Source organism: Lutra lutra, chromosome 10, assembly GCF_902655055.1.
Source record: "Lutra lutra chromosome 10, mLutLut1.2, whole genome shotgun sequence".
Taxonomy (NCBI): Eukaryota; Metazoa; Chordata; class Mammalia; order Carnivora; family Mustelidae; genus Lutra; species Lutra lutra.
The window spans coordinates 108,589,714-108,616,632 of record NC_062287.1 but is presented as its reverse complement, the minus strand read 5'-3'; the positions used below and the strand labels follow the sequence as shown (position 1 = coordinate 108,616,632).

Below are 26,919 nucleotides of genomic sequence, written 5' to 3'. Positions count from 1 at the left end.
TTTATTATAAAGTTGGCTACAAAGTCACCGCAGCACCACGCAGTGGCCACCTGGGCAGGCCCAGGCAGTCTGGCAGCCGGGTGAGTCCCGCACCGGGTACACGCACTCGTGCAAGCACACGTGTGACAGCGGCAGGTCTGCCTTCCTCCATCGGAAAGGAACGTAGCGTCTCTTCGCGCCCCCCACCCCAGGCGCGGGGCGCAAAAGTCACAAGAAGGGCCGCCAGGGCGGCAGAGTCCATCGGAATTGAAATCCCGTTACTGGTGTGTAGAGAATTCTACGTGGGTGTCAAGAGCCCCTGAGGGCACAGGCTGGCCCAGGTGGGCGCTGCCTTTCCTCCACCAAGGCCCAGGGGTGGCTTGGCCCCCCAGGAGTGGAGAACTGGCCCAGGCCCATGGGGTAGTGCGGGGGGTGGGGAAGTGAGACTCCCCCATTCTCCGCTTGAAATCCCATTCAAGGAAACTCACTACGAGTGAATACAGATTGAAATGGAAACTGGGATTGCTTGAAGTCTCTAAGTTTTAAAAAGAAGCTCCCCTCCCTTGCCCTCCCACCTCCCCCCCCAACATCCTGCAGGGCCTGGGAAATCAGATATATCCCCCTCTGGCCCCCAGAATCCCCCCAACATTCCCGGGGGGGGTGGAGAGCGGCTCCACGTCTTGATGACAATATGCCATACTTGACGACGTTAAGTCACAGACTTATTCAAAACGTTGGTTCCCCTCCACTTCCATCTGCAGAGAGAGAGAAAGAGAGAGAGATGACTGTCAGTAAGATCATTGGAAAGACAGGTTGAGGATGCGGCACACTGTTGGCACATAGCACAGGCCTCAGTTATGTTGGTCCAATGACTGAGTGACCGCCAGAGGCTCAGCAAGAGAAGGGACCAATCTAGGTGAGGGAGTGAAACTACGACTGTTGTTTTGGAAAGGAGGGAGCCATGGGCAAGGAACCTCCAATGGGCCAGGGGCTGAGTTTCACTTTCCTCCTTTCCGAAACTCTTGCAAACTCTTGCTCTGTATTCTCTTTAGGGGGCAGGAATACTGAGATAGAACTCTAATCCCTCTTCCCTCAGTTGGTTGTATGACCTTAAGCAAGTTTCTTTAACTCTGGGACTTTCGTTTTCTTCACCTGTGAAATGGGTGGTGATGGCTGATCTAGGTCCCTCATAGAATGAAGAAGCACAAGACATTAACCAAGGATTCTCTTGCACTTTATGCAGCATCCCTGACCCCTGCCCACTAGGCCTACTTGTCCAGAACGTCTATGCTAAGTTTTTTCTAGTTCTTCTCTTCATTGCTACCCTGGGTAGTAAGGGTTGTTATGCCATTAATAAAACTAAGGTACAGAAAGGGGAATTTTTACTCATCTAATTCTACCAGCATCTCATTGGCGGGGCAGGGACTTAGGTTCCCAAACACTTTGGTGGGACTCACCTTCGTGGAAGCTGTCTTGAACTTGGCTCTGGAGTTGATGCAACTCATCAGTAAACCCATCGTAGGGGAACGCTGAGACACCTGTCTCAAAGGCGGTTTCGTATGTGGCCAGGTCCTCCAGGAAGCTGTGGTCTTCTGGGGACAGGTTGTTGCAAGGCGGTGAGGCCCCTCCTGGGACCGCTGCCTCAGGATCCCCTGAACTCCATTCCCCATTGGGGTCTGGGGTAGAGAGATCCATGAAGATGTCTTCCACGGGCGTCTCTTCCAGGAATATGTTATCAGGGTCAGCCAGGAAATCCAGCTCCTGGCATTTCCAGGGTTTCAGGTCCAGGCTGAGCACAGGGGGACCAGCCCCCGGAAGGGACAGGTTGGAGTCCAGGGGCTCCAGACCTCCAAGTGGCTCCAGGCCACCCGTGCCAGCCTCAGCTGAGAAGGGCCTGTCCATGCCCTGAGCCAACTGGCTGATCTGCTGGATGAGGCGGTCTATCTCATTCTGCTCCTTCTCAGAGTAGTGGAAGAAACTCTGCTTGACTGGAGAGGCCTCAGGTGTAAGCAGGCCTTCGGGCACCAGAGGGACATCCACAGAGAGGGGTCCCCGCAGCTGGGCTAAGGCCAGGAGCGTGCAGTCCCCATTACCAGGGCTGCTAGGACTTGGGGGCAACTTCTCATAGAGAAAACTGCATCCCTCCTGGGTGAAGTAAGTCTTGGTGGGATTGGGGCTCAGTTGCTCTGGGAAAGTTTGGCTGGGGCTGTTGAGGTGTGCTTGGAATGCTGTGCTGGGAGGAGTCAGCTGCTCATGGGCAGGGCTGCCCAGAGACTCTGGGAAGGTGGCAGTGCTGGGAAGGAGCTGGTCTGGGAAGGCAGAGGTGCAGGGAGTCAATTGATCTTCATAGCTTCTGGCTGAGGTTTCGGTCAGCTGGCCCTGAAGTGGGCTGGTCAGTGGATCTGGGAAGGTTGCACTGCTGGGCGTCAGTTGATCAGAAAATGTTGCGGTGCTTGGAGTCAGCTGTTCTTGGAGAGAGCTGGAAGGAGTGGACAGGTGGGTCTGGAAGGGCTCGTGGAGGCTGAAGAGGAAGGCACAGCCTCCTGGCTGGTGAGGTGTGTAGGGTGGGGTGCATACAAGATCCTTGCTCAGGTCTGCTTGAAGAGAAGGCTGAGAGCCAGACGGGAATGCCAGGTAACTAAAACCCAGCTCTTTTTGGGATTGGGGAAGCTCTTCTGATGTTGAGGCAGCACCCAGTTCTGGAGCACTAGGGAAATTGGTGCTTCTGGGAACCCCCAGAGCTGGGGTGAAGAGTGGGTTGGGGCTGGAACACTGCTCTTGGGAGAGGATATTCTCAGGGAATGAGGGCAGCATTGTTGGGGTGCCCAGGACATAGGCTGCCTGGGTATTTTCAGAATTCAGCTGCTGGCGGAGGCTCCAGGCTTCCGTGTCACTGGAGAGGAGAGAAGAGGCAAATGGTAAGGGTTTGGTGGTCTTTCCCAGAGAAGTTCCCTGATTTGTATCTCCTCTATGTCCATCTCAGCTGTCCTCCAAGCCCCTGCAGTGCAGCTCACCTGATTGGGTAGTTATTAGCAGTAATGGGGCCCTCTGGACCTTCTGAGTATAACAGGCAATAAATCCATGCCCAGCCTCCAGGCTTGGCCTGAAGTCTCACGACCATCTCTGCCTGAATATCTCCACTCTCAGCCACTGAAGGGAAAGAAGATATGAAGAATTAGGACGTCCATCAGGCAACAACACCTAAACTCCCCCTTTTCTGGCCTCTCCACTGAATTGGGATATCAATGACATCTCTATTTCTGACTACCCTGACCTGCACCACTCAGCTCCCCACCTTGACCTCACCACTTGGAGTCCCCCAGTTCTGATTCTATTCTCACTTTGACTCCTTACCCTAAAGTTCATCCTATAGTATCCAAAATTGTTGGCCTCTGGCATCTCCCCAGCTAAGTCTTGAGCACAGCCCTTCTTGGTTGGGTCTCCCATCACCTTTCCCAGCTCCCTGTCTTGTCCCCAGCCTCTCTGGACACTCACACAGGCGGTAGTGTTGAGCAGAAGCGTGGGCCAGGTCCTCAGGGTGCAGAAGTCCATACCATGATTTACAGAGCAGTTCACTGCGCTCAAAGCCCAGGTAGATTAGGACACTGGGAAGGTGGAAAGGGTGAGGTCAGCTTTCTGTTTTCCCTGCTTTATACCCAGGCATCTCACTCCCTCCCAGGTCCTCTGCCCCCTTAGACCCCATCCTCCCTGCCCCTGACTCCAGAATCTAGGGTCCCCTCATCTCTGGCTTGCCTTCCTTCTGGAGTCTGAATGTTCTGGGCTTACCTCTCAGAGATGTCCAGTAGGGCCAGGTCCTTAGCATGACGGCTCTGGAACATGGCCAGGAAGAGTGAAGCAGGGCCAGGGCCAGGACCAGGACGAGGTCTTGGTTCCAGTGGGGCACAGAAAGCTGTAAAAACAGGGTTTCCTGCCCAGTAGGCTCCAGGTGGATGAGCATGGAATCGGCCTCGAATAAGCACCAGTTTGTTGCCTGCACTCTGGCGCCTGAGAGACTTGGAGGTGTTGAAGCGACAGCGGAAGAGGCGATCTAGGTACATGAAGAGAAAAACTGATAAGAAGGTGGATCGTTGCAAGACATAGCAGGTGGGGAGGAGCAGGGAAGCAGGAAGGAGGTTTCACTGAGGGAGGGAGAAGGGAGTTCTTACCAGTGTCCAGGGCAGAGGGCAGAGTGAGCTGCTGGCGCACAGTTAGGTGGTCAGCTGGGTCGATGATGTCATAGATACTGTCACCCTGGGCAACCAGGTCCACCTGAAGAGAGGTGAAGAAGAGATGAGATGATATTTAGTGAAGGAAGCGAGGGCCAATCCCTGACACATAGTGTCTGTCAAAGTATAACCCCTCTCTCCTCAGTAATTCTCAGATTCTCAAAAGTGGAAAACTCATTGTGTCCCATATGCACCCCAGCCCAAACTGAGAGGACTCTAACCACTCACCATGGAGTGGCCCAGATGTTCGCTCACACTCTCAGACAGATAAAGTAGCTTCCCCTCTGCTGTGAACACGAGTAGAAATCCAGGTAGTGCCGCCACTATGTCTTCAAGCTCTTGAGATGAGAGAAGTCCTGTGGGGCCCGCCAGAGGAGTGCCTGCAGGGTAAGAAGACATGGTGGGTCAGGAGTAAAACTGGGAGGCAAAGCATAAGTGAGGAAAGCATGGACTGAGTTTCAGAAAATCCGGAGGAATTTTTCATGAACCTGCCTCTGCACGAACCTGTTGACCCGCTGCCTACAGCTCTTGCCAGGGAACCTGTTGCTGGATCTCCCTAGCCAGAGAGCCCTTTGACTCCTAAGTCAGGGCTGGGTCTTTCTTGGCCCCGAATTTCAGACCCATGGACAGCGGTCAAAAACAGACTGGGTGTTCAGCACCGCGGGCAGCGCCTTGCTGCACGGTCGCGCTATCAGCACCGCGGACAGCGCTTCAAAGGCGGCAGAAGAGCCCACTTTCAGCGTAGAGAACCTTGGAAGCACTTCCCCGGGTTTTGGTAACACCATCCCTGCAACTTCCCGGGCTTCCCTCCCCGGGCTCCTGGAGCGCCTCTGCCCTTGTGGGAACTAGGGCCATTCTTTCCTGGCTCTCCTTCGGTAAGTCTGGCACCGGGGACCTTATCCAGGCTCTTACCCACATCCAGAACTAAGGCGAGGTCTAAACAGAGCTCATGAGGAAAAGTAGGAAGTCCTGAGTTCCCCAAGTCTCCCTTCTCTCCCCAGCTCTCCGCCACACTGCCCTGGACAGGCAGCAGTCCCCGTGGGTTCCCTTAGCTCCATTGCCCCCAGTTTCCAGCAGCCCCGATTTGCTCACCTCCAGCGAAGAAGACGCCCTTGCGGGTGTAGATGCAAGCAAGGCTCATAATGTGCAGGTAGGACAGCCGGACCTTGTCCGCTTCGGCCAGAGGCAGCAGCTCCTTGAGGTTCCGGATCTCAGCGTTGATCTGGTCGCGGCGCGCCTTGGAGGCGCCCTTGGTGGAGCGGTACATGACTAGCGGCTGCAGAGCTCCAGCTCCGGTGCTCCGAACACCTGCGCTCGCGTCCAGACGCACCGGTGGCTTCTTCCTTCTTGCTTCCCCGTCTCTCGCTCAGGCTCTCTCTCTCCTTCTCTCTCCTCTCCTGGGCTCCGCTCGGCTGCGCTGCCCCCGTCGCCTGCTTCGTTCCGCCTTATATAGCTCCTGCTAGGCGTGGGGGGCTCGCTTTAGAGAAAGGGGGGGCGGGAAAGCAGGAGGCTGGGCTAAGCAAGCTGCAGCGGGAGCCGCTGCCTGGGGAGGGGGGAGCGCTCCTCCTCCCTCCCTGGCTCCCGACGTCATCCCATGACGTAGAATGAGAGCGGGAGGGGGGACGGGAGGAGGGGGAGAACGGAGGCTGCGGAGGGGGCCGTGGCTGGCAGCAGCTGAGCCGAGAAGCAGGCGCTGCGCTAGGAAACCCTGAAAGGGGGTGCAGGGCGCCAGGGGTCCAAATGTATTCAGCTGAGGGAAGGGACAAGGGCAAGGGTTAGGGAGGTCTGAAGCCCCTGGCAGGAGTGTCTGTAGAGGGGAGGGAGGGACTGTTTCCAACATCAATTTTTCTAAGGAGATAAGGAAATGGGGGAGGCGCGGGGTCGTCTACAAATTCCTCCCTGCTATTCCCCAGACAAAGGTCACGTTCACACGTGGAGAAGTAGGACCCTCCTTGGCCTCTGCGGGATGGGTCGCAGCTGAGGTTTCTCTCTAGGGATTACTCAATCTGGGATTCCCTTAGTCACTTTCAAAGAACAAATCTCCTCCCCCACCCTTTCGAAACCCAGGTCTTGGCATTTAGCAGGGGGGCATTACATGGAAGTCTAAGTCTGTAGGGTGGGGTGAAAAGGGGGTCCTGAGGGAGAGGGACTGGCTGAATTTGGCCTCGGTTCTAGTTTCCCACAACCAAGAATAGCAACGCCAACACCAACGCTGTAGTCTGCAGTGATTCTCGGTTTCCCTGTCAACTCATTAACTGCAGTCACTAACAAGGGAAACTGAGGCAGGGTCCCAGGGCACCGTGAGGATCTCGGTCTGCATCTAGGTATCCCTTCCCCCACCCCGTTGCCAGCCCCCAGAGCGAGCGGTTCCCCCCGTCCGACTGCAAGCCTCGGTCTCCCGGCGGGCCGGGGGCGGGGGCGGGGCCGGGGGAATCCCAGCTCCATATTAGGACAGGAATCCTCCGGCGGCTGCCGCGGCGGCGGCAGCGGGCGGGGCCTCGCTGCCTCCGCACCGCTCCGGAGGGCTCCCCCCGTCTCTGGCGGGGAAGATGGGGAAGCAGCAAAGAAACGAGGGGGCTGTGCTGCACCCTCCGAGATCCCTGCACCTGCCAGGGACCCGGTAGTTCCGTCGGGCTGTCCTCCGTACCCCTTTCCAACCCCCTCCCCGTCTTCCGCACTAGGACTCCTTGTTCTGTCTCTTAACCTTCAACTCTCCACATCGTCCTCCCTCGGCCCCGACTAGTTTCTGAATCTCATTGCCTACCTGGTGTTCTGTCTCAGCTTTGTAACCCCCCCCCAAAAAAAATTTCCCCTTCTGCTCTCTCCAGATTCCCTACCTCTCTTCATCAGTTTTGTCTCCACGTCCTGTCACCTTTGCCCTCTATGTCCTTCTTTCTTTTTTTCTCTTTTCAGCACATATAGTTGCTGTCCACAGGGGCTGAGGGGAGCCTTTCTTTCCCCTAGACTTCCATAAAAGGAGAAGGATGTGGTCTAGGGGACATTTTATGTGAAATCTTATGGTAGACTAAAGATCCGTGTGAAAGTATGAAGAGGCTGAAAATAAGACCACTTAAAAATTGGGGGAGAGGGTCTGGCCTGATGGTAGAAAGTCACATAGGAAGGGTGGGGGTAAACTTTGGGGTCAAAGCAAAATTTGGGGTCAAGAAACTCCTCATCCCTTTGGGGAAAGGTGGTGACAGGAGAGGCAGAGTGGGGGCAGAAGACAGCTGAGGAGAAGGATGTCTCAGAAGAAGGCATCTGGGCACCCAGTCGTGACCTTTTGTGCCATTTTGGCAGAGGTTGGGGCCATCTCCATCATCCATCCTGTGTTCAGTGGCGTGACTGAGAGGAAGGGAAGAGGTGTGTGTGCCTGTCTGTCTGCCACTATCTCTAACCCTATTTATCTGGATTACAGAGAAACCATTCCCTCAGGAAGTACACCTCTGTTCCACTTCCATCTGTATCTGACCTCTGGTGCACCCACCCACCCCTCCCTCAAGCTTCTGTTTGGACAAGCCCTTTGGTCCAATGATCTTTGGAGCATTCTTGTATGAAAATCTGGGGCAGTGTTCCTGATTTCTTCACCTACTGATGCTTTAGCCTTGGCTGGGAGACAATCTTAGCATCCCTTTCTAGGATAAGAACTATGTGTTGGTCTTGTCCATCCAGTCTCCACCGAGCTGAACAGAGCCACAGTGAAAGAATGGGGCACTGACCGCCGTCCATGGTTCTGAAAAAAAAAATCACCCAAAAAGTAATTTGGCCATGATTTGCCTGGACATCAAAGTAGAGCTTGAGTTCACACAAGCCTCAGAGTGAGGTCCCAGTTAGCCATCCACTTCTCCTTGGAGGATGAATGTGGGGGCTTTTAGGGTTTAGGGTCCCAAGGTTTCTGAGCTGGAAGTGTAAAATTAGCATGAGAGAAGAACTAGCTCAAGGGAAGAATCCTTACATTTTTCCAGAATGGGCTGGGGGGAAGGCCCTCTGGAAGGAAAGAAGGGTCTAGAAAAGGATAAGGGAGGGGGACGAGAAGGGCTCATCCTATTTCACCCACTCTAATTCAAGTTGAGAAGCTCTGTGTGCCCCAATGTCTCCTCTCCCTAGGCCAGCTCCCACTCCCCTTGCCTCCCACCTCCGTGAAGCTATTTTTAACTGAGCAGAACCAAAAATAGCTTGGCAGCAGCTTCAGGCCGTGGGAGAGGAACTATTTATATCATCAGTGACGGTTCCAAAATAGCAAGCAGGAGGAGGGGGGCGGCTGGCACGCTAGAGAGCTCCTGGCCGCTGCTAAAAATACTGGCAGTGTGAGTCATCCCGGCCAGGCTGAGTCACCCCACTCTCCCCCTCCTTGAATCGGCAGGCAGCAGCAGCAGCAGAACAGAACAGGCTAAGAATTGGAAGCTTGAGATGGGGGAGGAATCAGAGCCCATTGGCTATGGGAAAATGGGCAAGAAGTGAATTGAAAGAGGGGCTTTGGCTGGGGTGTCTGGGTGGCTTAGTCAGTTGAGCATCTAACTCTTCATCTCAGCTCAGGCCTTGATCTCAGGGTCCTGAGTTTGAGGCCTGTGTTGTACTCTATGCTGGGTGTGGAGCCTACTTAAAAAAATAGGGGCTTAGGGGTGAATGTGTAGAAGGAATGGGGGTAATAGGAGCCACCCAGCTAAACCCATGGTTTGAGCCTGCAGTATTCTCAGCTATGCACTGCTGTTTAGCAATTCTTGGGCAGTTGAAGAGAGGGAGCCAGACTGAGGGTGTGCATGTGTCCATCTGTCCATTTGACTATGACTGTTATTTGTATGTCTGTGTCTGTCTGCATGTGTCTTTGTAGCTGTGTGTCTGTATCCCTGTATACCTATGCACTTGCCTATGCCTGCACCTGTATCTGTCTTTGTAAAAAATGTCCTCCACTTCCTGTGTTGTATGTAGTTCTATGTTTGTGTATGTGTTCACATGTTTGCAGTTTTCTGTGTGCCTCCCTGTCTGTGTGCTTGCATCTATATGTGAGCCTGCTCTGTGCCTTTCTTTCTCAGCATTCAATGGAGAATATGAATTTGCATGCATCCCCAACCTCAATGCACCTTCTGTTGCCCTCTCTGATATCACTCATTGGGCTTTTGCACAACTTATCCCTTACATTCCTCCACCTGGCATCTTCCTTTCTTTCCAACCCTTGACCCCCAACCATTGGTGAAAGTCTGTATTGCATGCGATCTCTAGTAAAAAAAGATGGAGGAAGGGAGCCCCATATGACCTCTCCCTTTTTTCTTGAATTATCCTGAATCTTCCCCGGCCTGCAGGAGTAAGTGGTTTTCCATCGCTCCATATTTGGGGAGCTGAGGGAAGAGAAGGGCTTTCTTTAGTTCTAAAAAAAAATTCCTGGTGTGGGCACAGGCATGCGCAGCGCGCACACACACACATACACACACAACTGAGAGAGAATGAGAGAGAGAAAAAAATATCAAGGTCCCTTCTTTACTGAGACAAGCTCTTTGCATCTGTTGCCATGGCAACCCGCCCACTCCTTCCCCGAAAAATCACCAAGAAGAGGTGATGGCATTGAGGACCGATTGGCTGATTTCTTTCTTTATTATTTTTTTCTGAAAAAGGTCTTTTTATAGCAAGAACAGGCTGTGAGATCCCCTGGCCCTGTCTTGCATAGCTTTATTGGGGACCTAGAAAGACATCAACCCTCAACCATTCTCAAAGAGAAGTGTATCTTTTCTAGAGATTTTGGGGATGGTGGTCCCCTGAGAAGGAGATGGAGGATGACTAGTAGTGGGGGGTCTGCTTCTTTAGAACAGCATGGAGACTCATGGTTAGGGCTGCTTTTCTGGATACTTGGGGCAAGTATCTTTCTTGGCACAGGGTTGTTGAAGTGTATCCTCTCTTACCCTGAACAAATGTGTTTATGATGAGAAAGAGAAAGGAAGGGAAGGAGGGAGGGAGAGAAGGAGGGACTGGGGAGTAGAGAATCACTTAATGGGTCTTCAGAGCAGAAGACAAGATGCTCAAGGATGCAGGATCTCCTGGTGGTCAAACCAGACAGGTGGAGAGGATGGCTCAAGAATGATCCATTAATGCATTAGATGGACCTGCCAGTCATCACCAGATTAGAGCTGTGGCTACTTGACATGTACCTCAGGGAAGCTGGGGCCATAGGTAAATGCTCTAGGGAGCACTGAAGCTCACCTTTCCTAACTTTGAGTCTCAAAGGCCTCCTCTAAGACCTGGCCACCAGCCACTGCAGCCACATCACTTTCTCAAGTGAACTGTAGCTTCCTGCCAAATGACTGGATGGTGGAAAAGAAGGGATTCCTTGTTTCCTCCTGTGCCTGGCTTGCTGCAGAAATGGGGTCACTTGAGGCTGGAAGTTGGAAAGCCAGACTAAGAATCTGACTCTAGAGAGAAACACCTCTTCCTTCCAGTGGACTGCTGCCACCCTTAGCAGGCAAGGACATGGCCTTGGGAAGGGAGTTAGCTCTACTTGAAGTGATGGAACAGAGAGATGGAAAGACTTGAAATTTGCTCTGACTTGTTAGACCAATTTTCATGACAAATCTGACTGATATTGTTATAGTCATTTGATAGATGGTGAAACTAAGGATCAGGGACAGACAGTGACTTACCCAAAGTCACACAACAAGTCATTGGTGATTCTGAGCCTTAAGCCTAGTTCCTGCTCCCAGCTCTTTCTCTTGCACCATAGCGAACAGTAGGGGTCTGTAGACTCTGGCCAGCATGCTGAATCTTGCCCACTGAGTGTTTGTGTAAATAAAGTTACTGGCCCACAGCCACGTGCATTTGTTTATGTATTGTCTATGGCTGTTTTCACCCTACAGGGGCAGGGTTGAGCAGTCACAACAGAGAAAATGTGCCTTGGAAAGCCTAAAGTATTTACAAACTGACCCTTTGCAGAGAAAGTTTTCCATCTTTTAGAGGAGGATGAGTTTACACTAGGACTATCTCCACCTCTCTCCTTCTCAGCCAGAAGCTCTCTGGGCCCAGGGCATACCAAGCTATCATTTTATCTGCCTTCACTCTTCCAAATGCCAGAAAGCAGTAATGTTCCTACACCCCTCAAGAGAAGAGAGATTGGGAGGCTCCATGGGCTAGGCTTCTTACTGGCTTCTAGCCCCCATGGAGCATCTCCACACAGGAGTGATGGTCCACTTCCTGTTGCCATGGCAACAAGGGTTGGATTTAGCAATAAAGAGTCAGGATACTCCACTCCATCCTTACTCCAACCTCAGTCTCAGGACTATATTTTGGGAAGAAGGATGTCCCATAGTTGGTGATGAAGGTATTTTCAGGAGGACAGAAAGCCCTGGTGGGAAGAAAATTATGGTATTATGGGGTCTTGGGCCTCCTCCAGTCTTCAGTCTGATCAAGGGGAAGAAACCTAATGCAACTTCTCAGAGAGGTTTAGTTAACTTGCCCAGTGTCACACAGCTAGAATGAAATGATTCTAAAATTAGAAACCAGGTTTCTTGATTTCCACTTCTTTCCATTTTTAAAAAAATTTTATTTATTTATCTGAGAGAGAGAGAGAGAGCACAAGCAGGGGGAGGGTGAAGAAGCTCCTTGCTCAATGTAGGACTCAATCCCAGGACCCTGGGATCATGACCCAAGCCAAAGGCAGATGCTTAACTGCCTGAACCACCCAAGCATCCCTACTTCCTTGCATTTTTACCAGACTGTTCTTGGGTTTGAAACCACACCAAAGTTTTCTAACAGATTCTGAAGCATCTCCCCAGGCCCAGGTCTAGAGTTTGCCCGTCTGTGGAGTGGAAGCATAATCCTTATGTAGACCTGGTCTGAGCAGCGGCTGTCTTTTGTTCAGCTGCATCTTCGAAGCCTGTTTTCTTTCTCCCAAGGCCTTTTCATTATGTGATCACTCCCCCAATCTACTTGCACAGGGAGATATTCAGAACATTTTATCTATTTATGGTTATGAAATCAACAAAGCTCATGTGAAGAGGGTACATGATGGCACCCACACATTGAGACGGTCAGAGCCGGGTGAGTGGGCTGAGCCGAGAAGGTGAGGGGCAGGGAACCATGCGGTGGGTGGGAGAGTGTAGCCAGGTGGGAAAAGATGAAACTGCTCTGGGCGAGGACCTGGAGGCAGGGCAGAGAAAAGGGGCCACAAGTCATACAATGAAGAGCATGTCAGAACAGCCGTGTTCCAAGAAGGTGAGGAAAATGTATCACCAAAAGGGTTCTTTAAGTGCACAACAGGGGCTCAATACTCCTGTAAGGCCCACGGGGTAGACAGGAGTTCAGGACACTGGCCTCGCCTTTGAGGAGCTGGGGGTCTGGAGGAGGAGACAGATGCTCCACCATTCATTTATTAGTCCAGCCCAGTTTCAGAGTCTTCTGCACCACGGTCTCCCGCCCCCGCCCCCCCCCCCCCACACACAATGGTGAATTCTTCCTTGCTCGGCTCATCCTCTCGTTGGGTCCGGGGCCCTTCCCCAGTGCTACCACAGCCTCCCCTATTTCTGCATCAGTGCATTTCTCATCCTGTACCATCATTGCTTGTTTATTTGTCTGTCTCCCCACCAGCATCTCTGTCTCCTCCCCATAGTCACAGCATCTGGCATAGGACCCGGCCCAGAGCAGGGCCCACGTATGTATTTCATTCATGCACACACATCTGAGCGCTGGGTTTGTGCCAGGCTCTGTGCTAGGCACTGGCACAGAGTGTGGAGACACGGGCCTGGTCTTAAGTTCATGGAGCATCCAGACTGGTCGGAAAGTGGGAACTCCATGAAGCCATTGAAATGACCACCGTGAAGAAGACAGGCAGCGTGTGTGGGGAGAAGCCAGATGAGGACTGACTGAGCCCATGGAGTTTGGGGTGGCCCCCCTGTGGAGGTGTGATTGAGCTGAGTTGCTGGATGAGGTCAAACTGTGCCTTCTTGTGTGGAGTAGGGTACACAGAGGAATGCAATCATAAATGAGACCCCAGATGGGGACAGATAGCCACAGAAGGAGCCATCAGAGCTAGAGGCTGTGTTAACAGGTGTGGGGAGTGAAGGTGAAGAGGGGGCAGCCTCTGCTAAGGGCAGCAGGGCCCCCACCTTGACCAGGAGGCTTGGCTCCTGTGCTAAGGGCAGGACTGCAAGGGGGCTGTGGGCAGGTGAGTGGGAGGGATCCTGAGGTTCAGAGAGGCAAGAGAGGGTGAGGGCCCAGTTGGGGGCTCTGGAGTGAGATGCCCATGTGGAGTCCTGGTTCCTTCACATTGGGCAAGTGACAACATTTCATGACTCAGTTTACCCATCTGTTAAACAGGGATGTGAGGAGAATAATAGCTCCTGCATCCAAGGATTCACACAAAATTTTAATGAATTAAATCATTAAAGCAATTGGAATGATGCCTTCCACATGAAAGGAGCATAATAGATGCTGAATGAAGGAATGCCAGTCGTCGTTATTTCACCTTCATGAAAAATGGAATTGTGAGCAAGGCTCGAAGACATGGCATGTGCTGCTTGAGGACATAGCACAGGCTCTGTCACTGTAAGTGTGGAACCAGCGCCTGGACACCCACTGGCTTTTTGTAGCCTTGGCCCAGCCTGGTCTAAGAGCAGCAGATGGGCTGGGCCGGGCTAAGAGCTGCAGCAGTTCAAAAGAAAAAGACAAAGATGACAGCTGGGGTCCTGGAAAAGTTAAGATATGCACACAAAATCTGTGTGGGCTCTGGCCTGGGTCCCAACATGACCCTTCCCCAAGCGCCACTGGATCCCACAGTCCTCAGCACGTCCAGGACGGAGGCCCAATGAGCTCTTTCAGTGCTCAGTGACTGAGGTCCCCTTGGATTTTTCTAGAAGCCAACCTAAACAAGTTCTTTTCCAACTTAAAACACTTCTGGTTTCTATCACTCCCAGTTACCCCAAATTCCTCCTGGCCCCTCCCTCTCCTGCCTCTCGGTGTTTAGGCCACCACAGGCCCCAGCTCCAAGGATCTGGTTATCACCTGAACACACCTTGCAACACGAGAGTTCACTGATGCAGCACTTACCTGCACCTTATATACCTAACACGTGCATTATGTCACTCAAACGTCATGGCAACCTGCCACATACAGGTACTTTTTATTCTCACTGGCCCTAGACAGAGAGGAAGTCTCCAAGGCCTGGCCCACAGCAGCTCAGGAGTAACTGAAGGGGCTCAAGGCTGGGGTGACCATGGGAAAGCAGCAGGCCTGGGACTAGCCAGTGACAGAGGGGAAGCCGGAGGAGCAACCAAGAAGAGACTCCCGAGGGCAGGGGGAGTGATGGTCCCCCTCCCTGGAAATGCTGGAGCTTCAGGGAGCTGGTTGAACCATGGCAGGAAAGGGGTAGCTGCAGTTATGGCAGGTTGACAGAGCAGATCCTGGAAGCAGGAAAAGATGAAGCCTGGGCATATGGGGAGGGAACACCAGGAAGCTTTAGGAGAAAGGACCATCCGGCTGAAGGGAAAGTTCATGAATCACCTGGCATACCCAGGGGGTGAGCTGGAAGAGCCTTCTGTCAAGGATTGTCAAGGTTCTGCAGAATCGGAGGTGGGCTCAGCCTAGATCTCAGTGAATTGTGTTTGATGCAGGGGAGAGTCCTGGAGAGGAGACCAAGATTCTGGTTGTAGCCCTGCTACCAGCCAGCTTGGGTGTTATGCAAGCTCCTTCCCCTCTCTGGGCTCAGTTTCCCTGTTTACAAACTGGCAGTGGCAGTGGGTTGGACCACTGGGCCTGGAAGGAACCTCCCATATCTGGCATTGTGAGCATCCCTGGGCCCAGGGCTCAGCTGGTTCGTGCGTCTCAGGTTTGGAGGTTGAATGCTGCTCCCCGAGACCCGGTTTCAGGTGGGAAGAGCCCATGTGCCTAGTGCTAGGGTCTAGGTGGGCCTGAAGTCTCCCAGAGGACTAAGCCCTCAGTCCTGGACAAGTAGGGCCACCTTGGGCCTTAGAGGCCTGGCCTGTGTGGACATGGGTGGTAGCAAGTACTGGCACTGACCCTCTGGTTTTCCTCCTTCAAACCCAACCCGTCAGCAGGTTATTTACAGGTCTGTGCCAAGTGCACCAAGGGGACTTACCATTGGAGGGATCCAAAGGGCTCTAAAGTGTATAAAACAGATTCCCAGGTCATCCCAGTGTGGTCTTCATAGACCATGGCTGAAGCAACTACGATCTCCTCATGGTACTCCTTAGTGTCAAGCTGATGGGAGGAAAACACCCCAGCAGTATCCCACAGATCGCCAGAGAGGGATGCCACAGCCTGGAAAAACACCACATTTCATAGAATCCCAGGCTCACAGTTGCAGTGGGAGCCTCTTAGTCATCCCCCTTGGGTGACTGAGGCTCTAGTACCGAGAATGGTCCAGGTGGCGCAGCCGTCATTTAGTAAAGGTGGACCCTCAACCAGGTGCCTGGCTTTGTGCACCTCTCAAAGTCTAGCTTCTGGGATCAGGATACAGATTTCCCTGCCCAGGCCAAGAGGCGGTGTTCTGGGAACTAGTCTCAACAATGCGTTGACTTGCTGTGTGACCTTGGCAAATAGTGTCTCTCGGAGGGATGCCTCAGTTTCCCCTTCTGTGCATCAAAGTCTTGGCTCTGGCAATGGATACTCCTTGGAAGAGCCATTCAGGATTCCGGGGCTAACTGCTCCAGAGCAGGAACCTCTCTCCTTTGCCAGATGTGGTGCTCACAACCAGGCTGGGTCGGATGCACCTCTGGGTCCCCAGCCCTGGTCCAGAGTCAGGGCCCAGAGATGTCTGGAATGTATACAGTACCCTGGGCATGTAGAGCACTTCACAGCTGTCTTCAGGGAGTTCTGGTCAAACACCCTTGTGGGTGCTACAGGGAGAGTGCAGGCATCAGGACTGGGCACGGGAGTCCGAAGAGCTGGGTCCACATGGCTCTGGGGAGCCTGGCCAGAGCCTGCAGGCCATGCATCCACCCAGAAACTAACAAGTGCCTGTAAGCAGTCTGGAAGAGGTTTGGCCCCAGAAAGTTCCAGAGAGCTGGTGAGCTGTAGGAAGCCTTCGATGGAAGCAGACGTTTGCAAGTAGCAATCTAGTTGGTTGGCCATAGCGTCCTTGGGATCCTGAAGCTTATCTAGAGTGATCAACAATCCAGAAAGCCCACCTAGATCTGGACTGTCCTGGGGAAGAAGCAGCAGCCGAGGCCATGCTGGAAGGGGAACGGTCTGGCTCTGCAGCCGGTGCGGGGCAAGGGCCAGAGGCTGGCACACTGTGTCAGCTATTCTCAAGGTGAACAAACACGGGACTGACCTCTGGCTAGGAAGTCCGCATCGCTGGGCTCTGGCTCACCGCTCTCCAGGAACACACCATGTGACCCTGGTCAAGTCACTACCCTTCTCTGGGCCTCAGTTTCCCTTTCAGTTTAATGAGTGGGCTGGAGAAACTGGTCAAAGGTCTTCCAGTTAGATCCTAAACGACCCCAGGCTGAGCCCGAGGAGAAAAAGGCTAAGGCAGGAAGCTGGAGGGGGCGTGGATCTCCAGAGACCCGCGGTAGCCCCGCGGTTAGTGACGTTCTCACCTGGTGTTTTCACTCTGTGGCCTTGTCCAGAGAGGATCCCCAAACGCGCTAGGCCTGGCATCTCGTTTTCTTCCAAGTCTCCTATCGAAGAAGAGTCTGCCCTGTTGGAGGGAGGAAGAGGGGGACGAAGGGCAAGGGCAGGACCCCTTTTCTCCATGGTTGGAATTCCCCTAAAGTGAGTGAAGGGCGCTAGAATGGGGGTGGGGTGTATGGCGCGGGGGGCTTCCCGGGCCCAGGCTCCGCACGGGGCTCGCGGCTCGGGGGCGGGGGCAGCTCCCGGGCTCTAGCGGAGCCGCCACTCCGCCGGTTGCCTTTAAAAGGCGCCAGCGCGCGCGCATCAGCAGAAGGGCTGCGGCTCTCTTCCAAAATAGGCAAGAATTGGGAGGCCGCGGGAGACAAGCCGCTAGGAGCTCAGACGTCACCCGGGGCCTCCCTCCCCCCCCCCCACCACCCCCGCCTGCATCACGTCTCCGTGGCAACGGCGTACCGCGGCCGCAGATGAATGAGCTAGAGCGAGGAGAGGAGGAGCACGCAGAGACGAACGCTCGCGCTGTCAGCGCCCAGGCTGCCCCGGGGAAGGGGATGCAGATCTGGCGCTAGGAGGAAGGGGGCGCCCTCATATGCAAAAAGACTCCAAAACCCATTCTTTCCCAAATGATCCTTTATGTCCCTAAAATCTGGAAGCTCCATGGTCCAGGGACCCCTGATCCTTTGGTTTAGGGCTTCTCAAGTCTCAGGGGTCCCCTTTGCCCCCACCTCCCCTCCCATTCCGACAGCTCTCTCTGCGCCTCAAACTCTGCGGAACAGACATCCTGTGGCTTAGTGCCACCGCGTGGCCAGTGGTGGCGCGGCGTCAGGCCGGCTTGCGGCTGGGGTCCCGCTGTCTATGTCGCCCTCTGGCGTTTACTAGTGGGAAGAGCATAAGAGATCTCAACAGTCTTCCCATAAGGACCCTAATTAACAGGGCATCGTGGAGACATTAGTAGGTAAGGTTCAGTGAGTGAGTGCTCTGGGTGTGTCTAAGCTGCTAAGCGCTTCATTTCATTCCCACAGCAGCTCTGCAATTCAGACGATGATGAGGATTACTATTATGATTTTAGAGCTGAGAATAACAGGCTGAGAGGTCAAGACTTACCTAAGATCCCACAACTGTAAGGGGCAGAACAGCCACCTGAACTCGTGACTGTGAAAAGCAGTTGACTCCCTCACTTCCAAATGTATGGTCTTTGTCGATCCACCCCATAGTCTCTTGAGATAAGCAAGACAACACTTACTAAAATTATTCCCATTTCACAGGTAAAGAGACTGAGGCTCGGAGAAGTAAAATGTTTTGCCCCAAGTTTCAGCAACTATGGATAGAGTCCAGGTCTCTAGACCCCTGATCTAGGGGTTTTTAGGAGTTGGATAATGGGGAATGCAGCACACCTCTGTGAGACCTTACTCCTTAGCAAGGGAGGCTAAAGAGATAGCTTATCCTGGGCTACTCCTCCTTTAACAAATGTCCAAGGACAGGAGAGGAGCAGGGACACTCTTCCACCTCTCAGAATTTTGAAGCTTCATAGGCATTAGATGCTTGTTTATTTCCACATACATAAAAATCTATCCTGTGGGGACGCCTGGGTGGCCACTGCCTTCGGCTCAGGTCAGATCCCAGAGTGCTGGGATCAAGTCCCACATCGGGCTCCTTGCTCAGCAAGGAGCAGGCTTCTCTCTCTGCCTCTGCCTGCTTGTGCTCGCTCTCTCTTTCTCTCTCTCTCTCTGACAAATAAATAAATAAATAAAATCTTTTTTTAAAAATTGTTTTAAAAAATCTATCCTGTGCATCAAATTTTAGTGTTGTTTTCTAAGATAGTCTTCCCACTTATTCCGGGCCATTTGCACTTATCTAACATTGGCCTGAGAGAACGCTTCCTGGTTTCAACTTGCTGCTCTTAAATTGACCTGACCCGTTTTCCAGTGAATTACTGTTCTCAGGTCTATTGCCTTCTTGAGATGCTGGCTCTCATGCCGGGCTCTGGGGGCTGTTGTTAGTTTCTCCTTACTGGCTTGCATTTTGGAGCTCATGGGTATACCTTGTTATCTAGATTTGTTGCAAAACTTTGACCATGTGATTTGATTTTATTATATAGTTGCTCTGTTTTAAATGGAGATTCAAAATCTGTGCCTCCACTGTGGCTGCCTTAGCTGTTATTCTTAGCTAGCCCACTTGGGGATGTCAAGGGTTTGAGTGTAAACCACTAAAGGGAACTCAAGTCACAATTTCTAAAGCTCTAGTTTAAAGTCACTGTGACCAGTGTGGTTTAGATCTTTCAGGAATTTGCGGTGAACTGTCAGCAATGGGCTTGTTGTCCCCATATGTGTGACAGTAACTCCACTTAACAAGATCCTGGACTTCCAAGGCCCATTAATGGCTTTCTTGTCCCCATTCAAAGAGCACCAACTCAGTCAACATCTTTCCTTCACTCCGATGGTTCTTTTGTTTTCCCATGAGCTTAACAGGATTTTCTGTCATTGTGGCAATCCTGAAAGGGCTGGAAAAATCCATCCAGAAGTGATCTTTACTTAGATTTACCCAGATGTGTCCCCAAATAGCTTCTCCTAAATGCTTTCCTACTGTTTCCTCCAGTAGGAAATGCTGGAGGGTATTGGGGTGTTCCCTCTTTTTGACCCCAAAGTTTTTCTCCTAAGGTACATTTATAGTTGCCTACATAGATCCACTCTGCCTCTTGACATGAATTTCTCCTGGAACAGCCAGTAACTCCAGGAAATCTACAGGATTGGGACAGTTTGGGACCAGCTGGCAAATTCCCTATGCACTCACAGTTCCAGCACTAGATTATAACCATCCATGTGTAATTTCTTACCCATCCCCTATCTGCCCCCAAGTGGCTCCCAGGGGTGTGCTCCAAGCCCAGGGTTTTAGCGTCATAGTGGTGGCAGTGGGGATGGGCGCAGGGATGTGTCCTCTCAGTTGGTTTTCCATAACTGTTCAGTTCTGACTTTATCAGGCAGAGCCAAGAACCATGAACACTTTCAATCGGAGCCATATCTAGCAAATTCTCATAAACCAAGCACACCTGGGAACTTTTTCACCAAAAAAAAAAAAAAAAATCTCTGGTACTGGATATTTTCTATTTGCACCTGCAGACCCACTTGCCGTCTTCTTGAGCTTGCTTCGAGTGGAGGGAGGGGGATATCTGTGATGGAACCAGTGGGTTCCTTTGCCCATTTGTTGCCAGATGATGTGACCAACAAGAATCATTGGCAAGAAAATAGAAGGATGGACAAGAGTGAGGTAGAGGTATTTAAACTTCCTAGCTTCATCTCTGCTGGCTGACCATGGACTGGTGGCATTTCTTCATCAAAGACTGAAGCCCTGGGGTGTCTGGGTGGCTCACTGGGTTAAGGGTCTGCCTTCAGCTCAAGTCATAATCTCAGGGTCCTGGGATCGAGTCCTGAGTCAGGATCCCTGCTCAGTGGGGAGCCTGCTTCTCCCTCTCCCTCTGCCCCTCCCCCCACTCATGCTTGTGCACCCACTCTCCCTTTCTCTCTCTCAAAAAAAAAAAAAAAAAAAGACTGAAACCCCGTCAGGTGCTCTGTCCCTGCAGCCTCCCTCCCTAGGTTCAGGCTGACGTATGACCCTCTGCTACCACTAGTCTGACCCTTGTTTCTCTATAGCTAGAGACCCTTGTTTCTCCAGGTTGAGTGTGCCATCTGCTTGTATCTCAAGAGCCTGACAGATAGCCCCCCCCACGCATCTTCCCCAGTGACTCATTGGCTTGAATTAAATTGCCTATTTCTGAACCAAAACATAAAAGGAAGGAACAGCAATGTAAAATGATTATAAGAAGGTAATAGCCTGGGTGGCTCAGTCATTAAGCATCTACCTTTGGCTCAGGTCATGATCCCAGGGTCCCGGGATCGATCCTGGCATCGGGCTCCCTGCTCAACAGGAAGCCTGCTTCTCCCTCTCTCACTCCCCCTGCTTGTGTTCCCTGTCTCACTGTATCTCTCTCTGTCAACTAAATAAATAAAGTCTTTTTTTTTAAAAGAAGGTAATAGAAGATTCATAAATGAAATTTAACATAAGATAACTGGCATTCCCAGTGATGAGATTAGAAAAAAAATGCAATAGGAAAAATATTAAAAGATATAGTATCACACTTTCTGAAATAAGGATTGGCCTTTGTTTATATACAAAAGCTCATAGGTTGAAAAGCATGCACGTCCTGGAGGAGGGGACGAATCGCATGAAAAGGTACTAGATTTCAGGGGTATAGACAGCTTCCCATTGGCATTCACAGGGGAAAAAAACTTGTCATATATAGACAAGTAGGAAAACGTCATTCATTCACTCAACAGACACTTATGCTAGATCCTGCTGGAGACCTCTGGGTTACAGTAATGTACAAACTAATGGTTTCTCCCTTTGCGGCGTTTACCATCTAGTGGGGACAGAGACCAAGCAACAGATATAATGAATAAGAAAATTCAAAGATGTTATGTTTATGGGAAAAGAAAATGGAGAGCAAGGTTGTGGGATTGGGAAATCCGGGGGTTGGAATTTTAAATAGAGTAGCAGGGAGGACTTGTTGACAAGTTGGGAGCTCTCATGGGAAGCCACATTATACTGTGGCAACAAACAGGCTCAGTTCTTCCCTGTTTACAACAAAGGGTGGTGTTACTTGGTGTTACTTGGAGGTGTTACTTGGCTCCTTGGGAACTTGACATTGGGTTCAACATGGAGATCTGAATTGGATATAAATTTTGAGGGAGACGGGAATATAAGTGGTATTTAGAGTCACAAATCTGGAGTAGGCATGACAGAAATGAGAGGGGTTCAAAGCCAGAAACCCGAAGAGATCGGAGAGGAGAGGGAGACTGAGAAAGAGGGACCACTGAGGCAGGAGGAAGAGGAAGGGAAGTGTCGTAGAAGGCAAGTGCAGAAAGGACTACCATGAGGACAGAGCAGTCTGTCAGGTCAATTTTGAAGTGAGAATAGCTGAAGTCAATAGATGGAGAATTTAGAACATGAATGTCATGGGTGACTGCATGGGTGACGCCAAGCTGAAAGTCAGGTTGAGGTGCGTTTAGGAGAGGATTGATGGGGAGAAATTGGAGATAACGAATATCAGCGGGGTTTTTTATTTTTTCCTTGCAAAAAAGGAGCCAAAGTAGGAGTGATAGTTGGCAAGGGAAGTGAGACCAAGAGAGTGTTTATGTGTTTTTTAAGATGGGAGGAATTGACCACATGTCTAAATACTGATAGAGAAGATCCAGTCCAGAGCAAACATCACTAGAGGGGAGAGAGGAGAGACTTGCTAGAGCAGAGTCCTTGAGAACATGAGAGCAGACTGAACATGGAGGACATGGGGGGAATTGGCTTTGGACAGAAACTTGGATGGATCAGAGAGCAAGAAGAGCAGGTCCTGGAGGGGCATGTGTGGGAAATTCGGATTGCTTCAGTCGTGTCAAGGAAGTAGGGAACAAAGTCAATAGCTGGGAACGAGGATGGGGGAGGAGGTGATAGAGGTTTGCTTTGTGGCCTCTTCCCCCATCTTCAAAGTTAGCAGGGTAACATCTCCAAACCCCTCTCTGACTCATGCTACTGCCTCCTTGGCCTGCCCAGACAATCCAGGATAGTCTCCCCAACTAAAGACTCTTAGGTTAACCACAGCTGCAAAATCCCTTTTGCCCTGTAACATGACGTATTCACAGGCCCTGGGGATGAGGATGTAGACAACTTGGGTTTTGCCTACCACACTCTGTAAATAATTCCCAGGATCACATTCATATTGCATATGTTGCCTCTAAAATAAAAAAAATAATAATAAATTGAATTCAACTATTTCCAGATCTTTTCTGTGAAATTCAGGGCATCGATTGAGAAAGTTTGGGAACCTCAAGAATTCAAGTGATAATATTTAGAAGAAATCAGAGAATTCCAAGGACCCTGAACCCCCAAATCTGATGCCAACTGAAGCATGTAAAGCCCTTTATTTGAGAGAGAGAAAGCACATGTGAGAGTATGGGAGGTAGAAGGGCAGAGGGAGAAGCAGACGCCCCAATAAGCAAGGAGCCCAAAGGCCTGAGCCAAAGGCAGATGCTTCACTGACTGAGCCACTCAGATGCCCCACGCAATTGTTATTCTTATTAAAACTCAATGCCGGGGGCACCTGGTGGCTCAGCAGGTTAAGCCTCTGCCTTAGGCTCAGGTCATGGTCTCAGGGTCCTGGGATCAAGCCCTGCATCGAGCCCCGCATCAGGGTCCCTGCTCGGCAGGGAGCCTGCTTCCTCCTCTCTGCCTGCCTCTCTGCCTACTTGTGATCTCTCTCTCTCTCTGTCAAATAAGAAAATAAAATCTTTAAAAAAAAAACAAACAAACCTCAATGCCCCATCTTTGGCCTCTTCACAGTGGCATCTGAGATCTTTTGAGCATGACTCTAGCAGTCTTTGGTACCTTTCTACTATCTGGGGAGACAAGATATTCTAGGCTCCCAACATTTCTGGATCAAAGATTGTGCACCTTTTACATTTAAAATTTTACGCAATCCAATTTATCGTTTTTTCTTTTATAGATCATGTTTTTGATGTCCTAGCTAAGAACAGTTTCCCATTCTGAAACTAACGTCACATAATATGTCAATTATACTTCAATAATAATTTACAAAAAGAAAATCTTCCCTAACCTAAGATCAAAATTATTTCCTGTTTTCATTTTAAAATTTTCATAGTGTAAAGCCCTTACACTTAGGCTAGCTGTTCCATACGCCACGATTTTGATGACGGCATGTCTGCATCTAGATTAGGTTTTTGTTATCAGAAACATGCACAGGATTTTCATTAGAAATGTAAAAATGTTATTTTTATGATTTTAAAAAAGAAAATGTTCTTGATTTGATTTTTTTAAGTTCATTTATTTGCCTTTTTATTTTTATTTTTTTTTAAAGATTTTATTTATTTATTGGACAGACAGAGATCACAAGTAGGCAGAGAGGCAGGCAGAGAGGAGGAAGCGGGCTCCCCACCGAGCAGAGAGCCCGATGCGGGGCCCAGTCCCAGAACCCTGGGATCATGACCTGAGCCGAAGGCAGAGGCTTTAACCCACTGAGCCACCCAGGCGCTCCTGCCTTTTTATTTTTTTAAGATTTTTTATTTATTTATTTGACAGAGATCACAAGTAGGCAGAGAAGGAGGCAGAGGAGGGGAAGCAGGCTCCCTGCTGAGCAGAGAGCCCGATGCGGGGCTCGATGCGGGGCTCGATCCCAGGACCCTGAGATCATGACCTGAGCTGAAGGCAGAGGCTTTAACCCACTGAGCCACCCAGGCGCCCCCATTTGTTTGCCTTTTTAGTGGCGTCTACACTCAACATGCAGCTCAAACTCAGGACCCTGAGATCAAGAGTCACATGCCCTTCCAAATGAGCCAGGCAGGCATCCTGATATTTATTTATTTATTTAAGAGTGAGCGCACAAGCAAGCGTGAGGGGCAGAGAGAGAATCTCAAGCAGGCTCTACGTTCAGTGCAGAGCCTGATGCTTGATCTCAAAATCCTGATATCAGGACCTGAGCGGAAATCAAGAGTCTCATGCTTAACTTACTAAGCCACCCAGGCACCCCGATTTTTATTTAGTTTTAGTTACACAAATGACACAGGAATATAAACTGTACCGAAAGAGCAAAAGTACATAGTGTAGAAAGTAAAAGTCACTCTTACACACATTGTTATTCATTCATTCAAGAAATCTGGGTTAGCTGCCCATTCACACGTTACTTACACATTCAAGATTCATTAGTGCACGTGCAACAGCGCTGTATGCCGTATGCTGTGGACATATTGTGGCAGTAACCTCCCCATTTTCCCATAGCTGCGTTCTCTCATTCCAAAGACAGTAAAATGAAAATCTTTGTATCACGACATAGACTTTGTACATGCAGAGGGTAACTCAGAGGATCCAGGTTCTGGAGGCAAAAGAACCATATCTTGTCGTTCCCCAAGACTAGAGTGAGAAGGCTTTCCAGTGGGGCTGGTGCCTTTCACATGTGTTAAAAGGAAAACTGAAGTTGCAAGACAAGTCAGGGGCTTCCTCATTACGACTGCTTCCTGAAGATGTAGTAAGGTTTAGCTGTGTGGGTTGTTTTTTTTTTTTTTAAGATTTTATTTATTTATTTGACAGAGAGAGAGAGATCACATGTAGGCAGAGAGGCAGGCAGAGAAAGGTGGTGGCGGTGGGGGGGGAAGCAGACTCCCTGCTGAGCAGAGACCCCCGACATGGGGCTTGATCCCAGGACCCTGAGATCGTGACCCGAGCCGAAGGCAGAGGCTTAACCCACTGAGCCACCCGGGCGCCCCTAATTTTTTAATTTTCATTTTTAAGTAAGGCTCTGTGCCCAGTGTGGAGCTCACCACGGTGCTTAAACTCATGACCCTGAGATCGAAACCTGAGCTGAGATCAAGAGTTGGATGCTTAACTGCTGAACCCCCCAGGTGCCCTCACACTGGAATTAAGACAGAGAGAAATGAGCACTAGAGAAAGGAGCTTGACAAGAGACTGTTCGGGGAGACACCGGAACCAGAAAAACCCTTTCTTCCTTCAGTGGCTCTTCCGCGCCCTCTATTGATAAGGACAGGATTTCCAGCAACAGGGGGCTAATGCACCCATGGAGAGTTGTCCTGGGACTGTGTGTACTGCCCGGCAGATCCCGCAGCCAAAGAAGGAAGACCCGCTCAGTGGACTGGAATCCTCAAGCAAGCTGCTGCTTAGTTTTGCAACTCTAGGCTTCGAAGATGGTAGAAGAAATAAAGTCACATTTGAAACTTAACATTTTTTGAGCACGGCTCTTTCAATGCAGAATAACTTGGTATTTGATGACTTAAAATCTATTGAAATGACACAGATCATGTTGCCTTTGGAGATGAAACTGCAGAAATTTGTGAGGACACCAGAGACACAGTCAGAAAATAATGGGTGGTTGGCTGGACCTGCTTATAGGTGGAGATCATGCCAAGATGATTGTTCAGCTGAAGCAGAAGAGAAATACCACATTGGCTTTCAGATGAAGTCGAGGCTGGTGACTCACTGGGAGCTGTTAGCATCTCTGTTCTGGATTTTATGTCAAAAAAATCATATGTGTCTTTCTCGCTATTTCCATGTTCAGTCAATTGGGGGAAAGTGAAGAAGAAGCTGGACCACGAAGATGATCATTTGAAATTAGATTAAAAAACACACAGCTAGGGGCGCCCGGGTGGCTCAGTGGGTTAAGCCTCTGCCTTCGGCTCGGGTCACGATCTCAGGGTCCTGGGATCAAGCCCTGTGTCCAGCTCTCTGCTCAGCAGGGAGTCTGCTTCCCCCCGCCACCACCTTTCTCTGCCTGCCTCTCTGCCTACATGTGATCTCTCTCTCTCTGTCAAATAAATAAATAAAATCTTAAAAAAAAAAAAACAACCCACACAGCTAAACCTTACTACATCTTCAGGAAGCAGTCGTAATGAGGAAGCCCCTGACTTGTCTTGCAACTTCAGTTTTCCTTTTAACACATGTGAAAGGCACCAGCCCCACTGGAAAGCCTTCTCACTCTAGTCTTGGGGAACGACAAGATATGGTTCTTTTGCCTCCAGAACCTGGATCCTCTGAGTTACCCTCTGCATGTACAAAGTCTATGTCGTGATACAAAGATTTTCATTTTACTGTCTTTGGAATGAGAGAACGCAGCTATGGGAAAATGGGGAGGTTACTGCCACAATATGTCCACAGCATACGGCATACAGCGCTGTTGCACGTGCACTAATGAATCTTGAATGTGTAAGTAACGTGTGAATGGGCAGCTAACCCAGATTTCTTGAATGAATGAATAACAATGTGTGTAAGAGTGACTTTTACTTTCTACACTATGTACTTTTGCTCTTTCGGTACAGTTTATATTCCTGTGTCATTTGTGTAACTAAAACTAAATAAAAATCGGGGTGCCTGGGTGGCTTAGTAAGTTAAGCATGAGACTCTTGATTTCCGCTCAGGTCCTGATATCAGGATTTTGAGATCAAGCATCAGGCTCTGCACTGAACGTAGAGCCTGCTTGAGATTCTCTCTCTGCCCCTCACGCTTGCTTGTGCGCTCACTCTTAAATAAATAAATAAATATCAGGATGCCTGCCTGGCTCATTTGGAAGGGCATGTGACTC

The 26,919-nt window shown here is 50.5% G+C and overlaps 1 protein-coding gene across 2 annotated transcripts; it reads right to left on the bottom strand.

Annotated features, from left to right (window-relative positions):
- NPAS4 (neuronal PAS domain protein 4) lies at window positions 1-5,653 on the bottom strand. Of its 2 annotated transcripts, XM_047693987.1 has the most exons (8): window positions 5,298-5,653; window positions 4,434-4,585; window positions 4,146-4,248; window positions 3,766-4,027; window positions 3,475-3,584; window positions 2,994-3,129; window positions 1,437-2,872; window positions 1-734 (listed from the first exon to the last, which is right to left on the bottom strand). In XM_047693987.1, the coding sequence occupies exons 1-8, from the start codon at window positions 5,470-5,472 to the stop codon at window positions 706-708; spliced, it is 2,403 nt and encodes an 800-aa protein (XP_047549943.1). In that variant the 5' UTR covers window positions 5,473-5,653; the 3' UTR covers window positions 1-705. The 2 variants fall into 2 exon arrangements, with proteins under 2 accessions (XP_047549943.1, XP_047549944.1); XM_047693988.1 differs by lacking the exons at window positions 3,475-3,584; window positions 4,434-4,585; window positions 5,298-5,653 and having other exon boundaries at window positions 4,146-4,246.
- Between the last annotated feature and the right edge of the window lie 21,266 nt (window positions 5,654-26,919).

Bases quoted from the DNA above. Each gene is read 5' to 3' on its own strand.
- NPAS4 (XM_047693987.1), bottom strand. From the start codon at position 5,472: ATGTACCGCTCCACCAAGGGCGCCTCCAAGGCGCGCCGCGACCAGATC. The intron at 4,028-4,145 runs GTAAGAACTCCC...TCATGTACCTAG, and splicing joins GCCCTCTGCCCTGGACACTG to ATCGCCTCTTCCGCTGTCGC. The intron at 2,873-2,993 runs GTGAGCTGCACT...TCTCCTCTCCAG, and splicing joins GCTAATAACTACCCAATCAG to TGACACGGAAGCCTGGAGCC.